General features: G+C 32.3%; 1 protein-coding gene across 2 annotated transcripts in view; it reads left to right on the top strand.

The window, feature by feature from the left end:
- The window catches only part of LOC150095548 (calcyphosin-like protein), a 75,668-nt gene extending 58,046 nt beyond the window's left edge, over nt 1–17,622 (top strand). For both annotated transcript variants that reach the window (XM_090409865.1, XM_090409866.1), the window contains 2 exons: nt 1,314–1,523; nt 15,178–17,622. In XM_090409865.1, coding sequence (XP_090265991.1) covers nt 1,314–1,523; nt 15,178–15,279 — 312 coding nt within the window. In that variant the 3' untranslated portion in view covers nt 15,280–17,622. The remainder of the gene's footprint in view (nt 1–1,313; nt 1,524–15,177) is intronic.
- The last annotated feature ends 825 nt before the right edge of the window (nt 17,623–18,447 follow it).

The following is an 18,447-nucleotide window of genomic DNA, read 5'->3' as shown; positions in this document are numbered from 1 at the left end:
GTATTTTGCATTATAGGAGATACTGAGATAGGAGTGATGTTAGCTTGGTCCGCCTTTGCTACGAGTTGCCCAGTGTTGTACAACCTTACCCCAGTCCTGAAGATATTTTCAGGCGCAAACTTTGTTTGCTCACACTTGGATAAAGGATTAAACTAAATTTATTATAGTCTAACCAAGTGAAAAATAAACTTTCAACATCTTCTGAGATAATCAAATTCAAGATCCTTGACCCCTGTGTACCCTCTGTTATGTACTGCCTAAGGTAGTTGTCCCTCAAAAATTCAAATTCACTCTGTTTTTTTCAGATGCTCTCTTCATTTCAGTCTGTATTACTTACATATCCTCTTCATGGCATGTAAGGCTGAGATCTATTTCTTTTAGATAATACCTCTGTCCTCAGCCAGTTCAGCTTCTCTCCAGCTAGCCATTCTTCTTTCCTTTTGGGATCCATGTCAAAGCCATTCTAGAAATCTCTGCTGTCCATTCTCAGTGTGTGTCCAATCCATTTCCATCTGCATTTTTTTATTTCATCAGTAATGCTTTTTGGCAAGTCAGCTTATATAAGTCATTGTTTATTATACATTGGAGCCAAAATATTTTTATGCAGACTATTTAATTTATCTTCTGTTTTTTGGTTCCTTTCGTGTCTCTGATCTATATAATAATAATACAGCCTTAACAATTTTATTATTATTATTATCTGAGACCTCCAGGGAGTCGAGGGAGGCTGTAAATTACCCAACCCAGCCATCATACCTTCCTGTTAACATTGCTATTGAAGATCTTCATTATGATATTTTGAGATTTCAATATGTTATTTAATTTTTAAAAGCATTGTTATAATAATTAAAATCACACATAATAATCACCCTTTCTTATTAGCTAGACCAATTTGCCTATACGTTTTCTTCTCACTGCCCTCTGCATTACTAGGTCTATAGCAACACCCAACTAGATGTTGTTTTTAATGACATTATTTTTAATAATAGTACTATTTCTGTTGTCATGGTATTGCTCAGGTTTCAGTGGGAAATGAAAACTGGTGTTTGATTAAACATGCCTAATCTGAATTTTCTTCTAATACGAAAATTAAAAATCTTAAAAATAAATGAATTGGCCATTAAAGCTTGGTCTGTATGCTTACATCATTCATTGTTTATTGGATCTGTGTTAAAAATATCTTGCACTACCCATCCTTTTAAAGACGGATGGTGCAAGATTCTTTTTGCTAAAATTATCTGTTATTCTTAAAGTTACTTGCAGATAGTTTTTCTCAAAAGATAAACAGAATATTGGTAACTGTTTTCCCATAGCCACCTATGTCAAGAGCACGTTTGAATCTTATTGATCAAGCATTTAAAAAACTGGACAAATCAGGAGATGGAGTCATAACAGTAGATGACTTACGAGGAGTGTATCATGCTCGTCATCATCCAAAGTATTTAAATGGAGAAATGACTGAAGCTCAGGTGTTTCAGCTGTTCCTTAAAAATTTTGATTCACCAGGTCATCCTGATGGAAAGGTAAGTTTGAAAATAAAAATGTAATACTTATTGAGTAGCATTTTAAGAAGTTGAATAAAATCGAACCTTAGGTGAAAAAGCTGTCATCTTTGATACTTTATATGGCATGAACTTCATGGAAAGCAGTTAAAAACTATTTGGATACACTGAGTTAAAATGTTTTTTCAGTTGAGCATAATAGATGGAAATTTCAGTTATGTCAGTTGTTTATTCACAAATTGGATTAAACTTGCAGACTGAAATAAAATGAAGCATAATATATACAATAGATTCCAGTTCCTGTATACCCCTTGAGGGTACATGGCAGGAATTTGATGATGATGATGATTCCAGTTAATTGGTCCTCTGGTTAATCAGGGCAGCCATGTTATTGGGACAAGTCTGGAAGACCAAAAATAAAATGGCAGTAAAACAAGAATGAGCTTCGTTTATTTGGGACATAATGGCATTTAATTGGGCCAGCTAGTGGAGTCTTCCGCATGAAGTGTTAGAAAAATTATGTAATTTTGATTGAAAAATTTAGTGCTGATGACATCTGCAATATTGATGAAAAACACAGCTATTTTATCGTGCCACATTGGATGGTCCCTTTTTTTATTATTTGCAGCAATAGATCATATAACAGTGTTATGCTGTTCAAATTGTGAGGAACTAGTAAACAAAAGCTGTTATTGGAAAAAGAACCAGGCCTTAATACTTTAAAGGGATTAGAATGGAGCATTTACCAGGTCAGTACCATACTAACAAATATGTGTAGATGATATCTGAATTTTTTAAGAAGTTGGGACATGGAATTACAACAAAAATCAAGAAAAATTTTACTGGTTCTTGACAGTTGCTAGAAGGTGAGCACAACAGTTAATCCTTTACAAGTAGTATAGTTTATGGCTAATAGTTCACAAGGAATAAGTGACAAAAGCATTCAGAGCTGTTTTGCTCACTGTGGTTTTGAGCATTCAGTCATAGAAAAATGCCAGATATGGCCGATAGTGAAAATGACGTCCCATTAAAGGTGAACCACGTCAGAAACTATGAAGTGTTTGCATCCATTGACAGTTGTCTTCAATACTATAATGAAAATAAGATTTTTATTATTATTATTATTACATAACGCCTCCAAGGAGTCAAAGACTCATCATGGGAGGGCACCTACTCTACAACTGTCAGTCTCCACTACTCAGTCTGTCAGCCACTGTGGTTGATGGACTCAGTGGTGGACCTACACCAATGCCATCTACTGTCTACCACCATTAGTATTTTTTGTTTTTAAATTGCATGTGTTCTCAAGGCTGATTTGTCTGTATAAGGGATGAAAAACCTGAGTTTCTGGAAGGGGAAAATCCCTGCTACCTCTGTATGAGATTAGCTAACTCATCTTCAATTAAAAAAAAAAAACACATAAAGATTCCTCTCATCATGACGAGAATCAAATTTAGTCCTTTTCTAATCGAAGGGAGCAACATACCATCATTCTTCCAATTGCACTGCGAAGGTAAAAAAATCCTTAAAAATCTTGATTCACCAGGTCATTTTGATGGAAAGGTAAGTTTGAAAATTAAAATTTAATACTTAACGAGTAACATTTTAAGAACTTGTTGAATAAAATTGAACCTTAGGTGAAAATAAGCTGTCATTTTTGATACTTTATAGGGCATGAACTTCATGGAAAGCAGTTAAAAAAACCTTTGGATACGCTGAGTCAAAATGCTTTTTTCTATAGAGCATAATAAATGGAAATTTCAGTTATGTCAGTTGCTTATTCACAAATTGGATTAAATGTGCAGACTGAAATCAAATTAAGCATAATATATACAATAGATTCCAGTTAATTGGTCCTCTGGTTAATTCCTGATTTTAAGGAAGAAATTGAAGAAGGACATCAATGGAAATTAGACGAAAAAATGATGAGTAGGAAACTCCCAAGCTTTAATGAGTGACTAGCTAGGATGCTATAAAATTTATTTCTGAATCACGACTATTTCATGAAGGAAGACAATATTATATTTGTACTAATAATACCTCCACTGGTTTTGTTTAATTGCATTCATTCAAACGGACAGGATGTGCTCAATCAATTCCAACAATCATTAACTGCTTAGAACTGCATGTGTGTTTAATACATATATAAATGAAATTATTTTTTTGCAAATATTTTACAATAATTAAAGACAATTATTTATCTATAAGTCAGCAATTTCACTGCACAATAAATGAAAAACTTGTATTTTGTCTTATATACAGACACCTTTTAAATGCTTGACGTGCAACTTTGTTTGATTTAGGTAGCTGTCCAATTGGGCCTAATTATGCTATTCCTGATATAGCCCAATTAGCTGGAATCCACTATATATAAAATAATAACTTGAGATTAATTTAAATTGTACATTTTTCATCATCATGATCGAATTCCTGCCATGTACCCTCAAGGGGTGTACAGGATATCAGAGTACTACATGAAAAATTTACATCATTATTAACTTCCTATCTACAATTTTCCTCCAAATCAGTCTGTTACTTGTCAAGACGCGAACATTATCAGATCTTATATTTCTGTCGTCTAAGTCACTTTGTATCAATCCACCTATATCTTGGTCTTCCTCTGGGTCGTTTTCCTGCCAACTTGGCAGAGAACACTTGTTTTGCTGATCTTTCCTCATCCATTCAAGTGACCATACCACCTGAGAGTAGCTCTGCTAACGCATTCCTGGATGCTGACAATATCAAGTTATTTCCTAATATTCTCGTTTTTAGTATGATATTGCCATTGATGCCATCTGTTTATGCCTCTAATTTTTCTCAGGACTCTCATATCTGCGGTCTCTAGTCTTTGGTCAAGTGTTTTAGTTCTGACCCAGCTCTCAAAAAACTGGTTTGAACACTGTCTTGTATACAGATAATTTAGTGTGTTCTGACTAATTTCTGTCTTATTCCATATGAATTTATTCAATTGACTTCCTACCATACCAGCTTTGTTGATTCTGTTGTCTATTTCCATATTTAATTTACCATCTTCACTAAAAATCGTGCCTAAGTAGCTGAAATGTTTTACTTGTTCCACAGGTTCTCCATTCACAACACAGTTGACATATTCAGTGATTCTGCCTATTTTCATTGTCTTTGTCTTTTTATTGTTGACCTTCATGCCATATCTATTACAACAGTTATTCAATTTAGTCAGAGAATCTTGCAGACTTGTAGCGGATTTATTTATAAGTAAAACATCGTCTGCATAAAGCAAAGAGCTGACATTAACATCTCCAATTTTGATATCATGTTTAATTACACTTTCCTTCATAATGTGATCTATATAGTAATGAATAACAGAGGGGGATAATGTACATCCTTGTCTCACACCAGATTTAACATTAAACCATCTTCCTGTACTTCCTTCAATTCTAACTACTGACTTACAACTCAAATAAAGACTAAGTATTGCTTGATATAATGCCCCATTGACATCATATAACTGTAGCGTATTGAATAGCTTCTCTCTTGGCACCTTGTCATATGCCTTTTCCAAATTGACAAAACTTTAAATACAGATCTTTGTTATATTCCCATGCTTTCTCGACTATTTGTCGTAAAGTGAAGATCTGATCCCGACAGTCTCTATTTGGCCTGAATCCAGCTTGTTCTTCACCAAGCTTTTCTTCCACAATTCTCAACCGTTTCTCGAGTATACTTGCATATATCTTACCAGGAACACTCAGTAGGGATATACCTCTGTAATTTTCACATTCAGTTTTATTTCCCTTTTTATGTATGGGTACTATGAGAGTTCTGATGCAATCGTCTAGAATTCGTCCCTCTGTCCAGCATTTTGAACTATGCAGTGCAGCCACTGTAAGACTTTTATACCACCATACTTCAGCATTTCTGGTCGAATATCATCTACTCCTGCTGCCTTTCCACATTTCAAGCCTTTGATGGCTTTTTCTACTTCAAGTATGGATATGTATTCCTGAGTACATGCCTGGTCAGTGTTTTTTATCACTGTGCTGTCATCACTGCTTGTTTCATTTAGCAAATTTTCATAGTAATTACTCCATACTTCAAGGATATCTTTTTCTCCTGTTTTCATGTCACATTTATCATCTCTAACTCCTTTTAGCACTCTTTCCTCCATTCCTAAGCTTCTTCAACAACCTCCAGAATATTTTGCTACCTTCTTGATATTTATTTTCTATGTTCTTGCCAAAGTCCTCCCATGACTTTGGTTTACATAGTTTTACATAGTGTTTAGCTTTCTTACATTTGTCGCTATATTCTCTAAGAGAACCAAGCTGACTTATTTGCCAATAACTTTTGATATGCTTTCTTCTTTTCCTTCACTGCCTCTTTAACTTCCTGTGTCCACCATGGAGTTCTGATTTTTCTATCCTTGCTGACAACTTCACCACATGCCTCTCTGGCTGAATCAATCAGGGTTTTCTTCAAGAAATGCCACTGATTCTCCAAGGTTCGGTTCCTGTTCTCAAATTCTTTCATTTTTTCTTCAATAAGCTTTGCGTATTTTAGTCTACAGTTCACACCTGAGAGTTGCTCAACTTTTATTTGCTTTAAAACTTTCTTGCATGTTATTCTTTTCAATATGAAATTCAGTTTTATCCTGCTCAAGACTAAATAGTGATTACTTCCAATTTGAAATCCTGTGTACACTCTGGTGTTCTGCACCAGGGAGAAAACATCACTATCAACAATAACATAGTCAATGAGACTTTTCTTATTCCTTGCCTCTTTTCTCCATGTGAATTTGTGCACATTTTTATGTTGGAACATGGTGTTAGTAATAACCAGTCCATGTCCTGAGCAGAAATCCAACAAGTATTTGCCTTTATTATTAGTTTTGCTCTTTTCTTCAAATTTTCCCAAAATGTTTTTGTATGTCTGACAACAATCATTTCCTACTCTACTATTTAGATCCCCAACAAGGACCAACTTTTCCTTTTTCATTGTGTCATTTGCTTGTTCTAAAGCATCAAAAATTTCCTCCACTTCTACCTTAGTAGAACCTTCTGTGGGACCATAGGCACAAATAGTCTCATTGTCCAATTCCCCATTCTCATATTTGCCCACATCACTCTACTTGAGACTGCCTGCCATTCAATAAGATTACCCTCATATTTTGTGTTGAATACTATGTCTACTCCTTTTCCTTGATTGTTATTGGCTGAATATAACATTTTGTATTTATTGCTCAGAAAGATCTCACCAGTTTTTGTCTTTTTTGTTTCAGTCATCGCTATTGTGTTGATCTGGTACTTATCTAATTCCTCAGCTAGCTCCATTTCTTTGCCATTTAGGCTTGTTATGTTGATAGTACCGATCTTTACCTCTGGTGATGTTGAGTTGGGGGTGTGCTTTCATATTTGTTCCTGTAGCTGACTTTTTGCTGTTTGCCCTGGTTCCCTGTCGAAACAACGGGGGCCTTGTGTAACTGAGCGATGCCTCAGTTGGCATGAAATTTTTGTCATGTTGTACCATCATTTTGTATTTGTATATTGGTAATGAAGAACTGATACAAACATATACATAGATTTACTTGGTCAGCAACAGGATTGGCAATCAGTTATAGATTACTTTATTTTAAATGATAAAAGATCAAACTTTTTTTTAGATGTTGCCATTATGCACTGATCACTTTCTTACTAAGAAAATGAAGATTATACAGTGGCTATATGATAAAGAATTAGCTAATGGATGTAATAAAAATAAGCAAAGTAGTAGAAACATACAATATGAAACCAGACTAAACAGCAGCAAATAAAAGATAAAAAAAAATTTAAAGATATTAAATTATGAAAAAATAGGCAAAATAACCATAAAAATTAATAATTAAAAAAGAGAAAATATTAAAAATATGGGATGATGAAATTAAAGAAATCCTCAGAAAAAATAAGATAACATGTCACAAATGATTAAATAGTAAATGTTAAGAAATTGAACTAGAATACAAAAGAATAAGAGCCATAGCTGATGATTGCAGAACGGATTTGTTTTCAACTTAGAAAATGATATACAGTATATAAAATAAGGCCTAATGTGTACTGATAATAATACAAAAAAAGCAAACATATAATGAAAACGATAGATATAAAATTAGAATTAGGAATTTGTTTAAAAGAAACAAGAAAAAAAAAAATGGAGAATCACCCCCAGAGAAGATAACTTAAGCTTTGAATTATATAAATATATGGGAGTGATATTTAGAAATTCTTGTTATTTTTAAATAAAATTTATTCAACAAGGAATCTACCAAAAGAATGATTTTAGGAAATGTGGTTCATGTATAGATAGTTTTCTCTCTAAAATTAATAGTAGAAAAAACAAGAACAGAGTACAATCCAGAAACACACATCACATTTATTGATTTTGAAAAGCATTTGATAAGGTAAAAATAAATATTTTATTTAGCATATTAAAAGAAAGAAAGTGCTAAATATCTAGGAGCTATTATATTATATATAAAAATAATGAAATAGAGATACTATTGAACTCTGAAATATCATCTTGGAAAGAAATAAAGTAAAATATAGGGATGTTCTCTCTCTCTCTCTTCAACTCTATTTAATATTTATTTAAATTAGATAATCAGAAAATGAAATAGAGAAAACCATGAAGATATTAAACTATCCTTTTTGAATTTTTGAACTCCTTTTTGTTGATGACCAGGTGGTAATTACAGATTTTAGCTTCAGAAAGCTATTTTTAATCTAAAAGAAATAGCCAAAATTTGGGAATAATCTCAACAGAAAAATCAAAAACAACAGCTTTTGAAGGTCAAGATCCAACTAGAAGTAAAATAGTAATAAAACAAGATTTTAGATTAAGGTATTTCTTCTAAATGTTTAGAATGCATAATTTCATTATTTTTCTTATTTACATAGAAGTTACAAAATACCTAAAAATACTATTAAACACCTATAAATTACTAATTATACGAAAAGCCAAAGGCTTCAATTCGGCAACATGAACTTATTTAAGTTAAGAGATATTACATCCCATATTGTTTCTTAACCGAATAATAAGAGTTTCATGCTGAATATAGAAACTAATAAAGTTCGGCGATTCCAAGTGTAAGCAAATACCTGACCCATTGGGTAGCGCAAGCTGAGGCAACTCATAGCAAGGGTGGAGCAAGCTCCGATCACTATTCTTGGTATATACCCATAATGTGAACTTGGCTCCTAGGAGCTGTATTACCATTCTACATTATGGGAGAAAGTCGCTACCCAGACCGGTTTCAAGCTTTATTGAGGTCGCATCAGTGAGTAGGTAGACCTAGTTGATACCAAGTTTGTAGCAAACAGAACTTACATCCCTTCTATGAGAATTGCCAAGAAGGTGGCCTAATAAATTACTAATTATATGAAGAGCCAAAGGCTTCAATTCGGTGACATGAACTTATTTAAGTTAAAGGTTTAACTAGGTTTAACACCTTCTCCCATAATGTAGAACGGTAATACAGCTCCTAGGAGCTAAGTTCACATTATGGGTAAATACCAAGAATAGTGATCGGAGCTTGCTTCACCCTTGCTATGAGTTGCCTCAGCTTGCACTACCAAATGGGTCAGGTGCTGCACTATCCAGGTATTTGCTTACACTTGGAATCGCCAAACTTTATATAGTTTCTATATTCGGCATGAAACTCTTTGAGTTTCTTATTCGGCTAAGAAACAATATGGGATGTAATATCCCTTAACTTAAATAAGTTCATGTTGCCAAATTGAAGCCTTTGGCTCTTCGTATAATTAGTAATTTATTAGGACACCTTCTTGGCGATTCTTATAGACGGGACGTAAGTTCTGTTCGCTACCAACTTGGTATTAACTAGGTCTACCTACTCACTGATGAGACCTCAATAAAGGTTGAAACCGGTCTGGGTATTATGGGAGAAGTGACCTTCTCCCATAATGTAGAATGGTAATACAGCTCCTAGGAGCTAAGTTCACATTATGGGTAAATATCAAGAATAGTGATCGGAGCTTGCTCCACTCTTGCTATGAGTTGCCTCAGTTTGCACTACCAAATGGGTCAGGTGCTGCACTACCCAGATATCTGCTTATGCTTGGAATCGCCAAACTTTATATAGTTTCTATATTCGGCATGAAATTCTTTGAGTTTTTTATTCGGCTAAGAAAGAATATGGGATGTAATATCCCTTATCTTAAATAACCTATAAATTAACTTGCAAACATATTACTGACATTTGAAGGTGTTCTGGATGCTATAGTATTGTTTGGGCATGATATTGTGTATGCCAAATGGATAGCTGAAGAGTGACAATCAGATAGGCTATAGCTAAGGTTAATAAGGTGTACCAGATTGAGGACAGTTTCTGTTGATTCCACAGTTCTCCCAAGTTCACCGTATCATCTAAAAATAGTTTCTGATTTGTTCCAGATAACTGGATGAGTGATAGAATCTTTCTTGTTAGTTAGCAGAATTAAGAATGTGATGCCTTTCACGTGCTCCTCCATACACAACTCATTGAATTTCTCCATCTGACCAAAATAGGGCACATTGCAGTTATACTAGACAGTCAAGTCTGGAATACTTTAAGCTGTCACGTTTCAGTTTAGGTGTACCGAGTAAGGAATGGAGTTTGGAAAGAGGAGTTAAGGAAGTGTGAATTTTAAATTTCTTGAGAATTTTAGCTAACTTTGGTGAAGCAGAGCTGATATACAGTAGAGATATAAAGCCTTTTACATCAATGTAGTAAGCAGGTGGATTAAATAGTAGCTTATGAACAGTCTGTTTAGGATACCTTTTTTCTATAAGGTTGTAAGAATAGTTCTTTGATGGGCTGTTCTTCACTGAAGAGAGAGCAAGCACATTTACCTAATGTAGAAATGGTACAGCTTTTTGGGCAGATAATGATGAGATTGCACATGAATATTTCTGTTGGTATATGTGGGTTTTCTATAAATAGAGATCTTCAGCTTTTCTGACACATGAATGAGTTTAGCATCCAGGAATGGGAGAGAACCATTAACTTTCCAATTCCGAGGTAAATTGTATTCTTGGCTGTTTATGGCTCCAAATGAAGAAGACATCAATATACCTTTTCCATAACCTTGGCTTTAATGAGAAGGAATTGACTGCTTTTCCTCAAAGGTTTCTAAATATAAATTTGCTAATACTAGAGATAATAGATTGCCCATGGACAAGCCAAAGTTCTATTTGTAAATAGTATTTTTAAAAAGAAAGTAACAAGAATTTATGCAATGGATCAGGAGTGACAACTTTTTTTGATAACTTATCTTTTAAAGGATTAAAATCTCTTCTGCAGGGACATTAGTAAAGAGGGAAATTACATCGGAATTTGCCATAATTTCATATTTTTGATTTAACAATTGAAACAAAATGTTCATAATTCTTGAGAGAGGTGCTCCAGCCTGTTAAACTTTTTAAAACTTTGGCCCAATGTTTTGGGTCTTAGTGGAGTGTTTCCCTTATGTATTTTAGGCAAACCATATAATCAGGGAATAAGAGAATGAAGTGAATAAAGAGGTAATCTTGATGTTCAATGATAACAACATTATTTATTGTGGGTTTTGCATTGTTAATTGTGAAGATGAATTCCATATGAGGTAAATTGGCTTCTTTGAGGTGGATGGAATGAACCTACTTTATTTTTGTAAGTAACAGTTCCTTTGGAATAGATCTTGGTGACATTACAAATCCAGTTATCATTACAAAGATGATAACTGGATTTGTTAATAATAATCTTATCAGGAGAAAACTGAATTTTAGATCTCAATGATTTTTACCATTCTAACTTAAAAATTTCATATTTTCTCATTAATATAGCTATGTTAGTGTTCTGAACATTAAATGCTTGTGAGTTGATCATATCTGAAATATACTGCCAAGTATTTGTATCTAAAATTTTTCAATAGCAGAAGATAAAGAAGCTTTAAGGGAGTAGAAATGTGCTAAAGTACGTTTAATATCAAAAATTGTTTCATTTAGAAGCTTTTTTTTTTGCTCTAGTCTTTTAGCCCTTTTTTGTTTTAATGGTTTCTTTCCTTATATATTTATATACATAATACATAGTTTTATACTGTAGCCTAAAGTAGGGAGAATAGTGTGTCAAACTTTGATCAACTAGATTGATGCAGTTGGGATTGTTTTAGAATCTAGCAACAAGGTCTTCTTGAACTGTTCCAGTATCTTGCCTCAATTATTACCCTTTTTAAGGGTGCATTCTTCAGGGAATGAATTTTGCAATGAATGTGTAAGGCAAATAAGATATTATCTGGATTTATGTTAATATGCATAAATTGTGATATCAGTAGTTATAATAAACATGTACATCAGAAATTTTTAGAAAAATTTCTGATATTTCTTTAACTCATCGCATTTGTTTTGCTTCTATAAAGAACTTCTGGCAATCTCAGTTGACCAGAAATTTAATTTGGTTAGTTTTCTCATTTAAGTAAAACAATTTCATTTATTTTATTTTTTTTAAAAATTTTATACGCACACACACACACACACACACACACATACAGGTAACCCTCGTATAACGCGGTTTCGATATAATACGATCTACAAATTATAGTATCCTTTGTTGAATGCGGTACTTATACAATATGGTTTCGATATAAAACGGTCTGCAAATTGTAATAACCCTTTATCTTTTCATATGTTTTTCAACGTGCGACTTAAAAATCAAATTTTATCTTTGTTAAACTTGCGTCTGCCCATGTAGTTATAAGTAGCGAATTTATATTAGGGGAAATACCCTTTAGCACACTTGTACGTCAATTGTTTACCATATAAAGTTTATTGTTGAAAATTGTCTTCGTTTTCTGCTAGGAAAGTGCATTAAAAATCATAACTGTGTTATTCTCAAGCTGAACACTTTATTTTCTGGTGAGTTACATACATAATTAATATGTAATGCTTTTTTTTATGTAAAAAAATTATTTTTATAGTAATGGCCACTTTAATTAATTGATGGGGAAATAGATTTAAATGAGGAGAAACTGGTACAATTAATAGATGACGTCGAACCAAATGGTAGGGAAAGTTCTGCCGAAGATTCCGATTGCGATGAATCTGTTAAAGAATTCATGTTAAGGAAATTAGCAGAAGGATTGAACTTGGCAAGAAAGTTATTTTATGGATAATCTCTCAATGGAGTGCTCCGGAAAATTCACGAGACATTAGATTAGATATTTGTTTAGCTCCGTATTATGAACTTAATAAAAAATTGCAGCATAGTGGTAAGCAAGATCTTATTACTGTCTTCTTGATAATTAAATCAGCTTAAGTATGCAATGAGAATTATACAAATGATGTCCAAGAGATTTAGTGATGATGACGTCTGGCCACTTGTAAATAAAGAACATTACGAAATGTTAGTTTTGAAGAGAGTGGTGACGATTAAAATTTACACTTTATTTTATTTTGCCTAAAACATTTATGCATTATATGCAGTGAAGTTTATGTACAATTTATAATTTTTATGATTTTATACTATGTATTTGTTTCATAGTTTATATGTTTTCTTAACTTACATGAATTACCTGAATTAAATAAAAATATATTTTTGTTGGATATGTCATTGTTTATATAATCTTTAAAAAACAATTTTAAAACATAACCCTATGTGATCTGAGCCTCGCATAACGCGATTTATATAACGTGGCATTTCTATGGGAACCTAATATCTGCATTATGCATTATACGAGGGTTACCTGTGTGTGTGTGTAAGTCGACTTATACGACGACTCAAAAAATTTCTTTAAAAATAAAAATTATGACAATTATGACAGTAAAATTTTTATACAGGCATCAACCACTAGGATCATAACTGCCTTTTAAGTCCTTCCATTCTTTGTTTTAGCAAAAAATATAAAATAACTAGTTGACAAAAGAAATTTTATTTCGTATTGGCCAGTTGACCAATAGTGAACTAAAGTGCAATGGCTCCTTTTAAAAGAATGAAATATGACTAGTTTTAAGTGCAAAGTGATTAAATTTGCAAAAGAAACTACTGTGTTGCTGCACGTCAGTTCAGAGTAAACGAAAAACTAGTTCGCGATTGGAGAAAAAATGAAACTTTAATAATGAAAATGCCAAAAAATAAGTGCGCATTAAGGAAAGGAATTTGTAAGTGGCCTATTCTGGAAAATAATGTTGCGGGATTGGGTTCGAGAAAATCGCTAAAATGGACTCATTATAATGAGAAATAATATTCGTTTATTTGCTTTGAAGTGGGCAAATAAAAAGGACAGCGAAAACTTCAAAGCTATAGTGGCTTGGTGTAACTGGTTTATGGAAAGGAAAAATTTAGTGCTTCGACTAAAAACGAAAATCGCACAGAAGTTGCCAAAGGATTTGGATGATAAGTTATTAAATTTTCAAAGATTTATAATTGCTAAAAGAAAGCAAAAAAGTTATTTATTGTCTGAAATCAGAAATATGGATGAAACTCTGGTTATGTTTGACATGATCAGGAATAGAACAGTAGAATTGAAAGGAAGTAAAACTATTTCTTTAAAAACAACTGGACATGAAAAAAGCCATTTCACAGTTGCTTGCTTGTATGGCTGATGGTACTAATTTAAAACTTATGATAATTTTTAAAAAAAAAACAATGCCAAAGATCAAAATTTCAAGAAACGTTTTTGTCTATGTTCATGAGAATGGTTGGATGGACGAAGCAGGAGTTAAGCTGTGGATAAAAAATATTTGGAATACACGACATGGTGTGGTGCATTAAAAAAATCCAAACAGTCTTTTAGTGTGGGACATGTTCAAATCCCATTTAACGGAGAGCACAAAATCTTTATTAAGAGAGAATAATACCAATAATACCAATATGGCAGTGATTCCAAGTGGGTTAACTTCACTAGTGCAACCATTGGATGTTTGTATAAACAAGCCATTTAAAGACAGTTTACGAAAACAATGGAATGCGTGGATGCAAAAGGAGAGAAAAGTTGCACAAAAGGAGGACAAATGCAACATGCGTCTTTGGTAACTATGTGTGAATGGGTAGCAAAAGCATGGGATGAAATAAAACCAGATACAGTAATAAAATCTTTTAAAAAATGTGCTATATCTAACAAATTAGATGGCTTGGAAGATGATTTTGTTTACAACGATGACTAAATTGATGCTAAATCTGATGGAGAAAATTAATACAATTTATATGATGATATACCGGAAGAAATTACAGAACCAGAGTACAATGAACTTTTCATACAGTCAGACAGTGAAAATTAAATTTTAATTATGTAGTTACCTACCTATTTTCTTTTGTAATTAAATAATTATATAACATGTAAATAATTTTTTCTGTAAATAAATTTGATATAAGTTGAAATATTTTTACTTATTTACCCTTTTTGTATATTGCTAATAAATTTAACAAAGTATGATACGTACTAGTTTTTTCTTGGAAAGCAATCAATTTTTGACCCAGTGTATAAGTTGACCTAAAAAATATTTAGTACTTTTTTTCAATGCTGAAAAGTCGACTTTACACCGGAATATACAGTATATAATATAAATTATTCGTGTTTTTTTTTTTTTTTTTTTTGTCCACTTCAAGTATTTACTTATTGTATAATAGCATGAGTTCATTTAAATCGTTTTATACACTTCATTTTTTTTTTTTTTTTTTTTTTTTATCTAGGTGACCAAAGAAGAATTCTTAAATTACTATGCAGGTGTTAGTGCCTCCATTGATTCTGATGCTTATTTTGATCTCATGATGAGAAATGCTTGGAAAATCTGAACTGTCTTCCTTATTATCTACCCATCCAAATCCTGTTACTTCCTGTTCTCATTCTACAGTTCAGCATGACATAAAAAGGAAAAGCTACTCTGAAAATAAATTGTTAGCAAAATCACATTCAGCATTTGTGATGTAATTGTTATCTTGTTGTATTTTTAATGTCTTTTTTAAGACTTATATTATTGTGATGTTTTTGGATGATGGTAAATAATTTGTTTTTATTTAATATTTGATCTGTGTTTTGTAATCCTGTATGAAATGTTGGGCATACAAGTATTTACAGATCGTAAGTTTATGGCCATCAGATAAAAGGCAAAATATTTCCATGTTTGACCAAAATAAGCATTTATTATTGTTTTTTTTTTTTTTTTTTTTTTTTTTTTTTTTTTTTTGTCCACTTCAAGTATTTACTTATTGTATAATAGCATGAGTTCATTTAAATCATTTTATACACTTCATTTGCAGTATTATCTGAGCCGAAATTCACAGCAGTTAAATTTGTGTGCTTAGGATATTTGTATATCTTTTCAGATATACTCTTAAGCAGCATCCCCCCCCCCTCAAAAAAAATTAGTGTTCTAACAGAAAAATAATACTGTTGTAGGCCTCATAGTTAAAGCTAGCTAGCAGCATGTATTGGCAAAAAAAAAAATAAAAACTGACTTCATGCCATTAAGAGTTTAATAGAACTGCAGTATTTCTTTGTGACTGAAAATACTCTAATTATTCCACAACATTTTACAGTTGATGTTACATGTCATAGATTCTTGTCTGGGCTCAGACACATACATAGTATAAAAGTAGTATTATTCTGTGAGTTTGCTCAGATATAACAAAGGTATTATATTGTTATTAAATAAGCTCAGCAGACATCTGAGTCATTGAAATTTAGTTGTGAGACCTTAGCAATATACAGAATTTTGTGTAAAAATGTTTTTTTAAGGTTTAAAAATACCCAGTAGTTTATTCTAGGTGAAATCTAATGAACAGATAAATATTATATAAAAGTTTGTATCTGATATGTGGCATGCTTCAGTTGCCTGAGGATTTGGTATATTTGACTTATTCGAGCCTTTAGGCACTGCTATAAGTGCTAGCCATTGTTAGAATTTGTTAAACTTTTTTTGAAATTATTTTTTAATTTAGCAAGATAACAGCTTTTAGGAAGATTTAAATGCTTATCAAGATCTGATTATATTAGTTTTTATAGTAAAACACACTTTAAACAAGTATTGCAAATACCTTGCTTTAGAATGCCAGACATGAATGGAAGTTTTTTTTGAACCATTTTGTTTGTAGATCAATTTATAAAGCACTTGAAACTCAAATGCTTTCTTTAGGTTTAAAGATATACGTTATATGGAATGTGTTATTGAGGTTTAAGCAGTTATTCGTAATTTCTAACAATGAAGCATAAAAATATTTTGTTAAAATGATAGCATTTTTCTCTGAATTGTATCTGGTAATATACTGCTTCATAATTCTGTAATTCTTACTACTTGTAAAAACTGAATATCTTATTTGGAACACCTAGGCTTATGTTCTTAAAAACAGATTTAAACAGTAGCTTTCTTATGAAGATTTGCATTTTTAATTCCTGTTATTCTTGCAAATAAGCATGCTGGGAGAATAAGTTTTTGTATGGATAACATAAGTGTACAGAATAACCTATGCAATCTTGTTTACCAAGTGGTGCTACTCATTAGTCAAATCTGGTATTATATGTTATAACCAGTATGTATATTTGGTACTGTAATTTTAAGATGGTAACATGCTTTTAAACCAAACTGCTGTATTAATGTTTATTCAGGTAATTTGTCAGTGCAGATATTTGGTTAGTATGAAGGAGAAGGGGAAAAAGAGCCGCCCATTGCATTTGCTATATGACATGGTGCTAAAAAAAACATTTAAATCCACTTGTTATTAGCATCACTATGTGATTAAGATGTTTATTATACCTTAGCAGAGATTATATGAAATTTTGTATATTTATATATCTTTGTCATAATGCGGTCTTAATTGCTATTATAACTATTGTACTTAATCTTGCCAGATGCGTTTTTTTTTTTGATACATTCCCTTTTGAACATAAAAAAAGGAATGATAAATGTGATTTGTCTTCCATGGCAAAAACCTTTAAATTTGTTCCTAGTCATTATTGTGCTTCCATTCCTAAGATATTTTATTGCAAATGAGTTTTTATTCTTGGTGATAAATTTAGTTTTTCTTCTGCCATCACACAAACAGGTATTTGATAAGTACATAATTTTTATGCTTTTTTTTTAGCAAATTTGATTGCATTTGAAATTTTTTTAATGTCTTAAATAAAAAAGAAAAAATTCATTTTGTTTGTTGTTGGATGTTTTGTAAATAGTGCACCATATTCGCAAGTACAAAAAAAAAAAATAATAAAAAAAAAATTGGAACGTGCTTTTTTTTTTTTTTATATATAACTCCCACCCACAAAAAGGTTGTAAACCTATCATATATATAGAACTTTGGGCAGGGTAAGGATTTGTTAAATTATTTTACATAATCCAAAAACCTTGTTCAAGATACCAAACATGGAACTTTTTCAAGCCCTTTCTGGTCTCCAGAAAGCAGGGCTGGAGTTTCATGCTAAGTAATGAAATTAAAATGCCTAGATATTATATTCCTGTTTAATCCTTTATCCAAGTGTAAGCAAAGCTTGCATGTGAAGTTTCGTCATGACAAGGCGAAAATTCTTCCCTTATGCATGGCCAATCACTAACTAGTGAATAGAAGCTAATGACTTCACATCAATTGCTTTTGTATTCCATAATGCAAAGCACACATCCTTTACGGATGTATATAGTCCTATTCATTATGGGAAGGGCCACGACCCAGACTGGTTTTGACTTTTATTGAGGTCTCATCACTGTTGAATAATGCAGAAATCATATACAGGGTGATCATAATTAAAGTATCCTGGTTAAAGGCCTTTTGGAGCACCACCCAGTGATCCAGATGCTGCAATACTTTGCAGGAATATATTATGCATCATGCTGAAGCAGTATCTGAGACAAGAAAAAAAAATAGCCACCAGCCATGCTGTATAATGTACTGAATGTAGGTGTAGTAATTTTTCTGTGTTTATAAGGAGAAAACTGACAAGCATAAATAATGCATTTTTATTCCCTTCCCTTA

Source organism: Typopeltis vanoorti, chromosome 20 (genome assembly GCF_054136105.1).
Source record: "Typopeltis vanoorti isolate ZY-2024b chromosome 20, IOZ_Tvanoo_1.0, whole genome shotgun sequence".
Classification (NCBI taxonomy): Eukaryota; Metazoa; Arthropoda; class Arachnida; order Uropygi; family Thelyphonidae; genus Typopeltis; species Typopeltis vanoorti.
This window is presented reverse-complemented; position numbering and strand designations above follow the sequence as displayed.